General features: G+C 41.4%; 1 protein-coding gene across 5 annotated transcripts in view; it reads left to right on the top strand.

The window, feature by feature from the left end:
• The window catches only part of ARHGAP28 (Rho GTPase activating protein 28), a 192,612-nt gene that overhangs the window by 127,978 nt on the left and 50,792 nt on the right, over positions 1 to 13,842 (top strand). For 4 of the 5 annotated variants that reach the window (XM_050767460.1, XM_050767462.1, XM_050767463.1 and 1 more), the window contains 2 exons: positions 4,428 to 4,520; positions 13,186 to 13,275. In XM_050767460.1, coding sequence (XP_050623417.1) covers positions 4,428 to 4,520; positions 13,186 to 13,275 — 183 coding nt within the window. The remainder of the gene's footprint in view (positions 1 to 4,427; positions 4,521 to 13,185; positions 13,276 to 13,842) is intronic. The other variant, XM_050767461.1, reaches the window with a different exon arrangement.

The raw sequence follows: 13,842 nt of genomic DNA on the forward strand, positions 1-13,842 counted from the left end.
GTATAGTCAGCAGGCACTGTGAGCAATCCTGTTTTGCAGATTTTGTCTCTATTTTCTTTTCTAATTTAATCCTTTTTCTAATTTTATTGTATTTTTCCTTCCTCCCCACCAGGACACTTGGCCTGAGGCGTTTGCCCCTCTCTACTGTCCCCATTCCCCTTGCTGCATCCAGTGTCTCACCCCTCAGCCAGAGGAGGGCAAGTCAGAGCAGACACTGAAGCCTTTCTAAAAAATGGGTTTCTGTGAGCTTTGTGTCCCACCTGGCTCTACCTTCTGTTTTGGTTGTCTTCTCTTTGCCCCGGTGGTGAGGGAAAGCTCTCCACCCTTGGATTATGAGAGTGGCTGAACACACAGCACCCGACACTGGTCATGTGTAATCGACAGCAGTTTATTAGTCACGTATCCTCACAGCTTGGGAGAGGGGGACACTGCATGCCACACAGGGCCACATGTAGGCTGCTCCTGGGAACAGGGTGAGCAAGCAGGGTCTGCAGGCTTTGTAGCATTAGGAGGGTAGGCTGTACCCTGGCTCCCACAGGAGAAAGCGATTGGGTTTTTGAGCAATTCCATGGGCTGGCAGGGAACTGAAATACTACTCAGAGATACACAAGAACTGTCCTCTGGATAAGGAGGGTTGTTTGACTGGGGGAGCTTCTCTGCGGGAGCACAGTGGGGAGAACTTGCTATTATGCCATCTGATCTCACCAGATTTCCAGGCAGCTCATCATATCGAGCCTTAATTTCGATCTCACACCACACGCACACCCCCACCCCCTGACTAGGGATTCTCATTATTCTGGATTTATTTTATGTATTTAATCTTGTATCTTTTTATTCTTATATTCCATCTTTTACCTTCTTCCAAACTAGAGGAAAAATATGGTGAATTTTCACAGAACTTCTTCTCTCTCAGTATATTAGAGGGGGACTTCTGTTTTACAATGGTATGTTGCATCCTTTGTGAGTAGATTTTTAAACTGGACTGCAGACATTGCATCAGGCAAGCAGAGGCCGATAAGGTTTGAAAAATGTACTTCTTACCTTTTTCAAATCTAACCATATGAAACAGAAGATAACAATGTAGATAATCACGAAAGAATGAGATATGGGGGCGGTGTGTGTGTGTGTGTGTAGGTTAGACAAGTGCTAATCTTCAAACACTTATATATGGAATTGTAAAATATATTAGTTTAAATATCAAAAATATATATTCTGGTTTCCTCCTGGGTGAGGGGTTCCCAAGACCATGCCCAGGTTCAGTGGTTTAGAAGGACTCACAGGACGCAGCAAACAGTCCTACCCATGGCTGGAATTGTTACTGCAAACGGATACAGAGCAAAATCTGCAAAGAGAAAGGTGCATGGAGCGAAGTGCAGGGAATCTGCACGAGCTTCCAAGAGTCCTCTCTCAGGGGGGTAACGTAGGACAGGATTAATTCCTCCAGCAGCAAACTGTTTCTACCAGGAAAGTTCAATAAAGCCAAGGAGCCCCAGGTTTTTATCGGGTTGATCACATAGGCACCCTCTACGTAGTAGGCCACAAAATTCCAGACTCCCAGAAGGAAAGCAGGTGTTCAGTATATGCCATATTGTTTGCACAAATAGTTTAGGATCCATGAGCCAGTCTTAACATTGAGGAAATAGTGGGAACCTCCTGAAACTCAAGTGTGTGTCAGACCTGCTATGGTACTCTTTTTTGCAGATCTCTCAATATAATATATTTCTAGGTGTATGAGGGGTAAAACTTCTTTCATTTGCCTTTACCTTCTCTTCTTCCCTTAAAAAGTGATGATCAGAGTCAGGTTTATAGGGTAATCACCAGGAAACAATTGTAGGTATTTAGTGAACACTCACTAAGTGCCTAGCACTCTAGACAACAGCAGTAAAATAAGGAGACATGGCCCCTGCACACAGGATTTTTATATATTAGCTTAAAAGTGAATTTAAAATGCAAACAAAAGCAATGGCGATGGTTAGAAGGTGAGACATGGTTATTCACAGTTATCAGGTAAGATAACAGTTGGCCTTTGAATGGAATGTTTACCAAATGATTTCACGTCGGCCAAAGGCGAACATTAACCCACCCTGCGTTTGTCTCCCCTTGGCTGCCACCCACCCCAACCCAACTAAGCTATGCCAACCCATTAGCTGTCACTTTGGGGTAAGTAAAGCAGTTCTGTCTTGAGCTCCATGTGAAAGAGTGAATAATCAAAGTTCCAGAAGGATCTCAGGCATCTGCAGGACGTGCAGACAGAAGCATAATTGCAGCAAGCCTCCTCTGTTCCGTCTCCTTCCCATTCTCCTCATGGGCAAAATGTTCTCTCACGTGGCTTTCACTGTGCCTTTCATTTCAAATCATTGAAGGTCATACCACCTTTTAAAGGTTAATCAGGGCCAGGTGTGGCGGCTTACGCCTGTAATCCTAGCACTTTGGGAGGCCAAGGCAGGAGGCTGTCTTGAGCCCAGGAGTTTGAGACCAACCTGGGCAAAAAAGCAAGACCCTGTCTCTAGAAAAAAAAAAAATTTAAAAATTAGCCAGATGCAATGGCATGTTCCTGTAGTTCTAGCTATTTGGGAGGCTGAGGCGGGAGGATTCCTTGAGCGCAGGTGTTCAAGGTTGCAGTGAGCTATGATCTCACTATTACACTTCAGACTGGGTGACCTTCTCTCAAAAAAAAAAATGTTAGCCGGGGTAAGCATGGTGCCAAACACATGAATAAACTTCTCACTGAGATGGAAGAGAACGCTGAAGTTATTCTAGGCAAACCCGTGAGCTGCTGGACAGTTTATGGAATGAGGTGGTAGGCACTGTCCTGTCCTGCAGAAGGATGATGAAGGAGAATGTAATGAAATGACTACGTAGAACAGTAAAAATACCAACTTACATAATCACATGTATTACAGAATGTTACATCTTCTTAGCAGATTGTGCCTTTTACTCTTTGAGCAAATCTGGCAAGAAATGTCTCTGGATACTAAATTTTTATAATCCAAAAAACTTGAATCCTAAATTGGTGAGTATCAAGATGCTAGGCCCTAAATCGGTTTCCTACAGTAACGTATAGCTATTGGCCCATCTGCTTTTTCATACTGTGTTATTGTTGAGAAGTCTGATGCCTCCTAAAACTTATTCCTTTATTTATATCCTGCTTTCATTTTTATATTTCTGGAAACCTTGTAGGTGTATTTTTATTGTTGGAGAACTGAATATCATTAGGATATGAAATCTTTCTTTTTCTCATCATCATTAGCACTCAGCTTTTTGTTTCTGATAACTTCCTTTCCTTTGAATTCTGAACATTCTTTTCCCATTATTTCTGTAATTATTTCTTTCTCTCCACTTTTTCTGTTCTTCCTTTCACTGCTTGGATTAAACTCACATATCTTAAATTGTCAGTTATTTTCCATATCTTTTTTCTGTTTGTCTGCTAGTAGATTTTGTCTGCATTATTCTTGTAGAGACTTAATTTTAATATTTGCCATGAGTAATTATAACTTGGCCCCTGTTGCATTTATAATTCAACAATCATACTGTTAATTCACAAGAATGCCTCTTTTTCCACTGATTTCCCCTTTATTGTTATACTTAGTTCCTGACTTCTTGTTGCAACTCTCTCTCAAATCTCTCTAAAAAAAAATTATAAATGTTCTTCTCTTTCCTCAATTATCTGCTTTTCGTAGAATGTTTATCACTGTACTTCTTTTTCGTGATGTTGGATTTTCTCTTGATATTGGTTTACAAACCATTGCAAAATACAATCATAAAGTCTCACTTTAAAATAGCATGGTTTTGTCAGTTAGGTCAGACTTAGACAATTAGAGGTTTTCTTGCAAAACAAGAAGCTTAAGGAGGAAGGCCAAGGCTGGTATGGCTGCCCTGGCATGGATCTATCAATTTTTTCTTCTTTCCATTCTGCCCCCCTTAGTGTATGGGCCAATTGTTAATACTTACAGGATGTCTGGACATCACAGGCACCATGTCAATGCTTCTGAAGGAAGCTGACTTCATCCACTTTCACAAGAAAACATTAGCTTTCCTGGACACTCCACCAAGTAGAATTACATTCATATCTTACTGGATATAACCATCAGATGATCACACTCAGTCTTTTTAGTTAGAACGTAGCATCTTGGAGCAAAATCATGATATTCATAAGTTAGGAAAGAAAAGAAAGTGGGTTTTGGCAGGAAGCTAGCAGAGTCTGCTTCTGAGACCAATTCTGTTACAGTACATGGCATTTATGAGGATCAATATAATTATGAATGAATTGGTAAGTGCTGTTATCAATGCCCAGGTAGTCATTAATTGTATATATCTCCAGGCAGCTGTACCTATATATAAAAACTCTAGAGTAATGCATATGTGAATACGCAATCGTATTTGGAAAGATATGCCTAGATAAACGTGGCTTTGATTTCTTCTGTTAGCCTCGTGATACCTGTGACAACCACACTAATCAGCTGGATGGCACCAAGGAAGAAAGAGAGCTTCCAACAGTTATCAAGGCAAGTGGTTCCATGGTAAGTTATAGTTGGGGGGGATGGTGATAGGCATGAAATAAGCCATTTCTTCAAGACGGTTGAGCAAAACTTGAAAAAAGTGCAATATAATTAAGATGGCTGGACAACCACAGATTTCAACATACTTATCTACCTTAGATAATTTTTAAGGAAAATATTCAGTGGTAAATGAGCTCAAGTTGAGTAGGTAAGCTCGTGAAAAGGTGCTTAGCATTATTAATGATTATGGAAATGCGAAGAAAGCCACAGTAAGATATTTCTAGATACCCTATGGAATGGCTAAACTTAAAAAGACTGACAATACCAAGCAGTGCCAAAGATTCAGAGCAATTAGAACTTTCATATGTTGTTGTTAGGAATGTAAAATGTTTTATCCACTTGGCAGCATCTTAAAATATTAAGGATATACCTACTATAAGACCCAACCGTTCTACTCATAAGTAATATGTATACACACAAACACTTATCCACAATGTTTATAGCAGCTTTATTTGTAATAGCCCCAAACTGAAAATATCCAGATGGCCATTTGCAGGTAAATGGATAAAAAAATTGTGGTATGTCCACAAAATGGAATATTACTCAGCAATAAAAAGCAACAAACTATTGATATGCACAACACAGATGGATCTCAGAATAATTATACTGTGTGAAAGAAGCCAGACCCAAAAATATTTGATTCACACAAAATGATAGAAAATGTAAACTAACCTATAATGGGGGAAAGATGATCATTGATTGGCTCCTGGGGACAGGAGGGAGGGTGAGGAGGGGAGAGAACTAGAGATTCAAAGGAGGCATGAGTCCATTTTGGGGGGTGCTTGTTTTGTTCATTATCTTGACTGTGGTGATGGTTTCATAGGTCTATATAACTGTCAAAACTCATCAAATTGTATGTTATATATACTTTATGTACAGTTAATTGCATATATGATATATCTCAATAATCCTGTTTTTAAAAGTCCATTGAATATCTTATAATCTCATTAATAGACAACATATTTATTTTTCAGTAAGCTACTTACAATAAATGGTCTATTTGTGTGTTAGGTATGAATGACCCTTGACTCTAATCACACATGCTGCTAAACCCAAGCACTTACAAAATGTTTACAATCCAATCTACAGTAGTCAGAAACCTACCTTACAAATCAATTCCTATATAGATAAAAGAAGAAACCTTCCTTATGTACAGTCAACATAAATGAAATAATCTGTCAAGGTGTTAGTTTATTGAAAATGTAAAACAATCCTTTTAGTTTATTTCCAGTGTCTTAAATGATAACCAAATAGCTGTACTTGCTATTGATTCATAATTTACTGTCAAATACAATCAGACCATTTGTTAAAAATCAGTTATATCTATTTGCTTCATATAAAAGAAAATCTAAGGAACTTAATTTTAAGCAAGTAGAAGGGTTTTTTTTAAATCACAAAACTAAGAAATTAATGGCGAATTAACCAAGGCTTGTACAACTGCAAAACAATGTAGTAGTAGCCTTAGCATGGACTGACCACTTTTTCCTTTCGTGTTGCCGCCTTAGCATGTGGACTTAATCCTTATACTTACAGGATGCTTAGGAGGCTCTGATACCTTGTTGATACCTGTTAGTGTCACCAAAGCGAACTGGGTCAGTTTGCCCATGCAAAATGGAAAGAACACTGAAGCACCAAGTTTTGCAGCAAGAAAGGTTTTTTTCAACTCAAATGGCAGGGAGATAGGAGGAAATGCTCAAATCTGTCTCACTGAGCCGGGGATTGGAGCAAGTTTTATAGTTAGAGGGTAATGAGGGGTGATCTGATTGGATCTTGCAATAAGATGATGCCAGGAGGCCTGCTCTGACTGAATCCTGCCATGGGGTGATGCCAGGGCTCAATCTGATTGGATCCTAGATCCTGCCATATGGTGTCTGCTTACTTCAGTCCCTGTTCCTCATTCTGAGCACTTAGGTTCCACCCATGGTTGCATGCTTGGTTCATCTGGTTATGCTCATGTTGCGTGATCTTCAACCTGGGGGTCCATGGTGTAAACCAAAAATAAAATTCTAAGGCCTCCAACTATCTGAATGGACCCCTTCTCTTTGCCAAGGGTATTCCAGAGTTATCTGAAAATCTCATTCAGGCCACAGTGGAAGAGGGGGTTGGACATGCCTCATTATACCCTCTAGCATTAACATCAACACAGACCTTAAGTCTGATAAACATTTACTGTCTATTCTCTCTAAAGCCTGCTACTTGGAGGCTTCATCTGCATGATAGAACCTAGGTCTCCACAACCCCTATCATAACTCAGACATTCCTTTCTACTAATAACCAACTGCCAATCAATTTTTCTTGTTTTTTTGAGACAGAGTTTCACTCTTGTTGGCCAGGCTGGAGTGCAATGGCACGATCTCGGCTAACTGCAACCTCCGCCTCCCGGGTTCAAGCGATTGTCCCGCCTCAGCCTCCCAAGTAGCTGCAATTACAGGCATGCACCACTATACCCAGCTAATTTTTTTGTATTTTTAGAAGAGACAGGGTTTCACCATGTTGGTCAGGCTGGGCTCAAACTCCTGACCTCAGGTGGTCCACCCACTTCGGCCTCCCAAAGTCCTGGGATTACAGGCATGAGCCACTGCGCCCAGCCCATTCAGAAAATTTTTAAATCTACCCATGACCAGGAAGCCCCTGCTTCAAGTTGTTCCACCTTTCCAGATCAAACCAATGTGAATCTTACATGTACTGATTTTGATGTATTATGTCTCCCTAAAATGTATAAAAGCAAGCTGTACTCTGACCACTGTGGGCACATGTTGTCAGGACACCCTGAGACAGTGTCATGGGCACATCCTTAACCTTGACAAAATAAACTTTCTAAATTGACTGAGACCTGTCTCAGATATTTTGGGTTCACAATGGCAACTAAAAAACAACTCACCACTTAGTTACATGAAAGTCGAACCAGACTGGTCTCAGGGAGGGGTTATATTAGGAACATGTGACAACTGACTGTCCATTTTTAAAAGGAAACCTTCACTCTCCTGGAAAACTTGTACACTAGAATTTCTCTCTGTCTCTTTTTTTTTTTTTTTTTTTTTTTTTTTGACAAACTGTTACACCCTTAATGTGACCGTAAGTTTTTTCTATTCTTATTTTAGTTGCCTGGACCTCATTCCTTTATAAATAAACTTCTCTAGGTTTTTGTGTTTGTTCTCTCTGCAACTTTTTAAATTTTATAAATTTTGAATTTATTTTGAACTTATTGCTGGAATTCTGAACTTTCACAAAGATCTTCTTTTTATCTTTTTCATCCTGGTCAGCACATAGTGGGTCTTTTCTGTCTAAGAGTAATTTTCTTTCTTCAGTTGCTGGATATTTTCTTCTATTATGTCTTAGATTATTTTTCTCCCCACTCCCATCTTTCAAGAGCACATATTGGATGCTTTGCTTCAATTGAATTTGAATAGCTCCTAAATTTTATTGAAGGCAGGCCCCTCTGGAGCTGCCTCTGTGAAGACACTAGCTACAGCAAGGGAGGTGCAGCCAGGGTTGTGCCTTCTGTGGGGCGAGCAGGAGCCAGGAGCAGGTGGGAGCCCTGCCCCCTACTGAGTTGGCAGGGTGGGAGCCCTGTGCTCCCAGGCGCAGCCACAGTCGTCCACCTGCAGCACTGGACCCAGGCATGTCTGTACTCTTGGTGGCCTGGGAAACCCCTCCTCCCACAGGCTTGGAAGTGCCTGCTCATGCTCCCTGGCCTCTCCCCGCTCCTTTCGCCCACTCCAGTGTGGAGCAAAGTTGTGGCACAGCCTGGGTGCTGTCGCAACCCCACAGAGTGTGCACATGCTCAGGTCAGTGCTTACACTCCAGCCCCCTGCTGCCTTGGCCCTCCTCTGAACTTTGGGCACCAACCAGCATGGGAGGGAGGCCAAGGTGGGTGCTGAGGGCAGCTCAGCACAGCTCTGCAGGTACCCCTCAGCAAGAACAGCCTAGGCACTGTGGATGGCATGTTGATGGTGGGAGGCAAACAGGTTGCTGGGCAGAAAGGGTCAGGTACCTGGTGAAAACCCACCTTCAAGCCAGGAACAGCCTGAAGCCAGGAGGATGGGCTGCCAGCTCTGAGTGAAGTCCGCTGACCTGACTGAGGACTTCATTGATGACCATTCAGCCAATTGGATATTGCTTTTTCCAAGCCCGCCCATGGCCACCCATGGACTAGTCAGCGTGCACTTCCTCCCTTCTGAGCCCATAAAAACCCCTGACTCAGCCAGTCACACAGATGTCAGGGACTACAAGGCCTACCTGTTTCAGGTCTCTTCAGGATGACCTGTCTGCAGAAAGGAGCTACCCACTGGGGGTCTCCTGAGAGCTGTTCTGTCACTCAGTGAAGCTCCTCTCTGTCTTGCTCACCCTCCCGTTGTCCGTGTACCTCATTTTTCCTGGACCTGGGACTAGAACTTGGGACCCACCAAATGGTGAGACTGAAAGAGCTGTAACACAAACAGGTCTGAAACATGCTTCCCACTTGCCACATTGTGGGCAAACTAGAAGGAGAGAAGAGCTGTGGCCCTTTGGGGAGCCCAGACCTAGGGGTTCTCTGAGCCAGGGCTGTGACACCCTCTTTGGGGCTCTGCATTTCCTCGGATCTCCAAGCTTCTAGGCACCACCGCATTCCCTGGTGCCCACAGTGGAATTCATCTGTGGTACACCTGGTCCAGCCATAGCCTTGTACAGAGCCAGTGCCTGTACTGGCACCTGGAGCTGCCTGCCCTGCTGCAGCCGACATGCCTGGCTCTATGCTGTGGCTGGACCCTGTACTTGCTCACACACTACTTGCCACTCTGCACCTAGCTTGCCCTTGGCAGGCATGGGATCTGGGCCAGTAGCACAAGCCAAGTGCAGCCTGCTGGGCCAAGTGGGCGGAATGAATCCAGTGGGCCTGAGCAAAACTCGGACAAAGGCAGCACCCGTCACAGAGGCTTCCGGCTAGAAAAGCGACACCCTGAGGATTCTGTGAAATTAGCTCATATTACTCTGTTTGCTCTGTTTTCTAGTTTTCTTCAACTTCATGCTCCAGATTTGAAAATTTTTTTTTGGTCATTATTGTATTTTTATTTAGCTTGTCTCACTCTTTTTATGTTTGGCAAACAAATTATGTCCCAAAGCAATATTTAATCTCTAATATACCCATTATTATAGCAATATCATCTCAGTTCAAAGCAGCAATGGCCCTTTTAAGTTTCTCAGAAGGTAAGAATTACATTTTTTTTAGAAAATCATAATTTTTATGTTTTCTTAAATTGAAGTATAACTTACAAACTGTAAGTGCATACATTTTAGATGTATAATTCAGTAATTTCAGTTGTGTTTTTGTTTTTTGTTTTTTAGAGACAGGGTCTCTGTTGTCCAGCCTGGAGAGCACTGGCACAATCATAGCTCAGTGCAGCCTCAAACTCCTGGGCTCCAATGATCCTCCCTCCTCAGCCTCTCAAGTAGCTGGGACTACAGGTGTGCACCACCACACCCAGCTTCAGTTAATTTTCACAAAATGTTATCACCCATGTAATTACAGTTAATCAAAATATAGAACATCTCCATTACCCAGAAATTTCTCCTGGGCCCTGTCAGTCAGCAGGCCCCCTGTCCTGGAGAAGCAAGCCCAGCTGTGATTTCTAACACCTTAGCTTGGTTTCTCGTTTCATATAAGTCTAATTATAGTATGTTCTTTTATGTCTGGCTTCTTTAATTTATAATAATTTTGATATCCATTTGTTGCATGTTTTAGGAATTTAGTCCATTACTAAATAATATTCCATTGTATAAATACACCACTATTGATGTTCACCTGGTGATGATGGACATTTGGATTGTTTACAGTTTGGAGTTACTACAAATAATTCTGCCCAGAACATTTATGAATATAAATGTAGAATAAAGGATATAAATTCTCATTTCCCTTAGGTAAAGATGCTACATAATTCAGATTGTCAGCAAACACAGCCGCATCTCTCCATCACCCATAGCTGTTAAACTTAGTAAAGAATAATTTAATAGGTAAATCTAAAATAACTAAATTCTATCATTACAAAACATCTACAGGCAGAAACAACAACAGAAAATCATTTTCTATTGCATATCCTGTGTGGAGGATATTGTCAACGAAAGCTAGGTCTTCATGGGTTCACACAGAAAAAATAACAGACTCCTGTATAAATATTTTTCCAGTATCAATATAGATATAAACATTTAGTTTTTTCCAAGTTATTTTGGAAATGTAAACATCGCGTGTAGAGAACGCATTAGCTTTTGGAATGTGTGGCAATCTGTGAGTGCACAGTGATGTGAGTACCATGTGGTCAGGGACCTGCACGCATCCCGCTGGGTGGCAGTGAGTGTTTTCAGGTTTTAGGTTGTGCCTCCAGTGGAGGGAGAGCTTCCGACCACGACTATCAATCCCAGGTGTTTCATCTTGTCCTCCTCCCCAGCCCCTCCCCCAGCCCCGTCTGTCAGAATCTTTTACAGCCGGGGGGTGATAGGATTCACCCTACGCCTTCACGTAAGGACACAGTGTGTGAAAGGTGTTCTCAAGGCAGAAGCTGTCGGCACGTTGCAGGTAGAAGGAATTACAGCTCACTGGGCCTCTAAAGTTTTCTGCAGAGGCATAGAGCTGGACTTTATTGATTTTTCTGATTGATTTGTATAGGAAATTGTTTCCTTTGCAATTGAGTTTCCTTTGCAGTTGAGTAGATCTATTTTCCAGAAAGGCCAAAATTGTTGATTGTGTGTTTGTGTGAGTGAGGGGGGCTTAACTTTAACGTGTGTAAAGGGGATAGGCTGGTTAGTACGCAGGCTCCCCAGATGCAAAACCAAACTACTGAGGGAGATAAAAGCTGATTTCATTTCTTGCTCTCCCCTCCATGTCTTTTTTTGTGGCATCCTGAGTTCCTTCTCCCTTAGACTTCTATACTCAAGCTAGGAATTCATCCATCCCCAAGGCAACAGTTTCATTTAATTTAGATCGCATCTTTTTGGTGTTTTTTCCTTGGGTTATATTTAGTTGCTGTCTACATATTTATGGCAAGAGAGGTCAGCCTGGCTCCTATTTTTCTAAACATGTCTTAATTATTTGTCTGCGGCCGTTTCTTACTCTTTGTTCATTTTACGTTATTTGTTTTTCTCTTCCCTTCCTAGACATTTTATCTTATGTTGCTCTTAGGAAGAGATTTTTAACTTACCAAACCAATCTCATTTGCTTTACACCTACATATTTCTCATTTGGCCTGCTGTGGAATTCTTGGCTGGTTTCCAGTGCTATTCAAAACCTTTTCTTTTAAAAAATATATGTTTTTCTGCCATTTGTAGTTATTTGGGTGGCAGGGGAGGTAGATTGTCAGTTTCACCATATTGACTTAAATTTCTTTTTTTTTTTTTTGAGACAGTTTTATTCTTGTCGCCCATTCTGGAGCACAATGGCACAATCTTGGCTCACTGCAACCTCTGCCTCCCAGGTTTAAGCTATTCTCCTGCCTCAGCTTCCCAACAGGCATGCACCACCACACCCGGCTCATTTTTGTATTTTTAGTAGAGATGGGGTTTCACCATGTTTTCCAGGCTGGTCTCAAACTCCTGACCTCAGGTGATCCTCCTGCCTCAGCCTCCCAAAGTGCTGGGATTACAGGCGTGAGCCACCATGCCCAGCCAACTTAAATTTCTTATACTAGCTCTTGTTTCTTATTTGTTTCTTTAAAAAAGAAAAAAAAGATCTTTGTTCATTTTGTAAAGTAATGTATAATGTCTCTAGAAAATTGAGAAAATACAGTCGAGCAAAATGAAGAATGCCATTTAATCAAATGCATTAAATTTTGCAGTGAGTTTTGTTGCTGAAGAAAATAATATTCACATCTTAATTTCAGTGGCACCATACTACACTAGAACAAAAATATCTTAGTTCCAGCTTTATTAAAAAACAAAAAACAAACAAACAAAAAAACCTTGATACTATGGCTACTAAATTCTATTCACTACAAAAAACAGTCATTGAATCTGCTAAAAAAGATTATGGGATTAGTCCAGTTAAGTTTGTGTTTGGATACATGTAATCAAAAAGTTGGAGTTATTTTGCTTCACATGGAGACCCTTCAGATGGGTGGCCCATGTCTGATAGGCCAGCTGCATGGACACAGCCAGGCTTGCTTTTCTGTCCCTGACTTCTTCCCGGTGCCCGTTGTCCTCATTTGTACAAGATGCTTGGCAGCTCCAGGCTGTCATCTGTGGTCCTATCATGAGCATGTATCAGCTGAACCTGTTTTTTTTCTTAGTAAATACACTTGGTAAAGTTTCACTTACACCTTGTTGGCCACGTGACCCCTCTTAACTGCAAATGAGACTGGAAATCAGGTTTTTTGATTCACCCCAATTCCCTGGAACAAAACCAAGATATTGTTAAGGCAAATAGAGTTTGTGGCAGGCACATCAGTGTCTGCCACAGAGGCCAGTGTCCTTAGAGGGCTAGGCACCTAGGTGGCTCATAGTCCTGCTGCACTAGCAGTTGGATGCAATTGTCTATGCACAGGCAGTCATGATTGCATATATTGCCACCCATATCTCAGTATGAACACAGAACAGAATATACAAACACATTAGAAAGTATTTGCCTGAATAAGAATGGTACTTTTATTTCTCCATTTAGCCAGATGATGCTTCTCTCAACAGTACTACCCTGTCTGACGCATCCCAGGATAAAGAAGGGAGTTTTGCAGTTCCCAGGAGTGACTCTGTGGTAAGTCATCCATGTCAGCACAGTTACATGTCAAGGTACAGTTGCAAGTCAATGCAACTAATGTAGGAAGGTAAGAAGAAGCAATTCTTGAAAACATTAAAAAAATACTTGAACTAAGATCGCAAGGAAACCACAGCTGCTGGTAGAATTACTGACTTTGTAAAAATTAGGAAGAAAGAGGCTCAAAATGAAAGAGGACTCCATGAATTAATATATCACTGCAGTGAGAATTCAAAGTGTATATATATGTGTGTGTGTGTGTGTGTGTGTGTATATATATATATATATCTCAATTTGGAGAAATTTGTTAACTTTGGTCTTCTCGGCTGAGTTCACTTAGAAAAATCCCAGAGGTTTGATGATGTGGCTTAACTGCCATCTTAACCCAGAAGTTCCTTTTACCCACAGGATAAATTCAAAACTTTCATGTTGATATTGAAGACTCTCCACTATGCCTACATTTCCAGCCTTAATTCTCAAGACTCACTCATGCAAACTCTTTGCCTTCAGATGAATTCATTCACTTGGTCTTAAATAGCAGAACTTGTACTTTTGTTTTGTCAAAAA

This window comes from Macaca thibetana, chromosome 18 (genome assembly GCF_024542745.1).
Source record: "Macaca thibetana thibetana isolate TM-01 chromosome 18, ASM2454274v1, whole genome shotgun sequence".
Lineage (NCBI taxonomy): Eukaryota > Metazoa > Chordata > Mammalia > Primates > Cercopithecidae > Macaca > Macaca thibetana.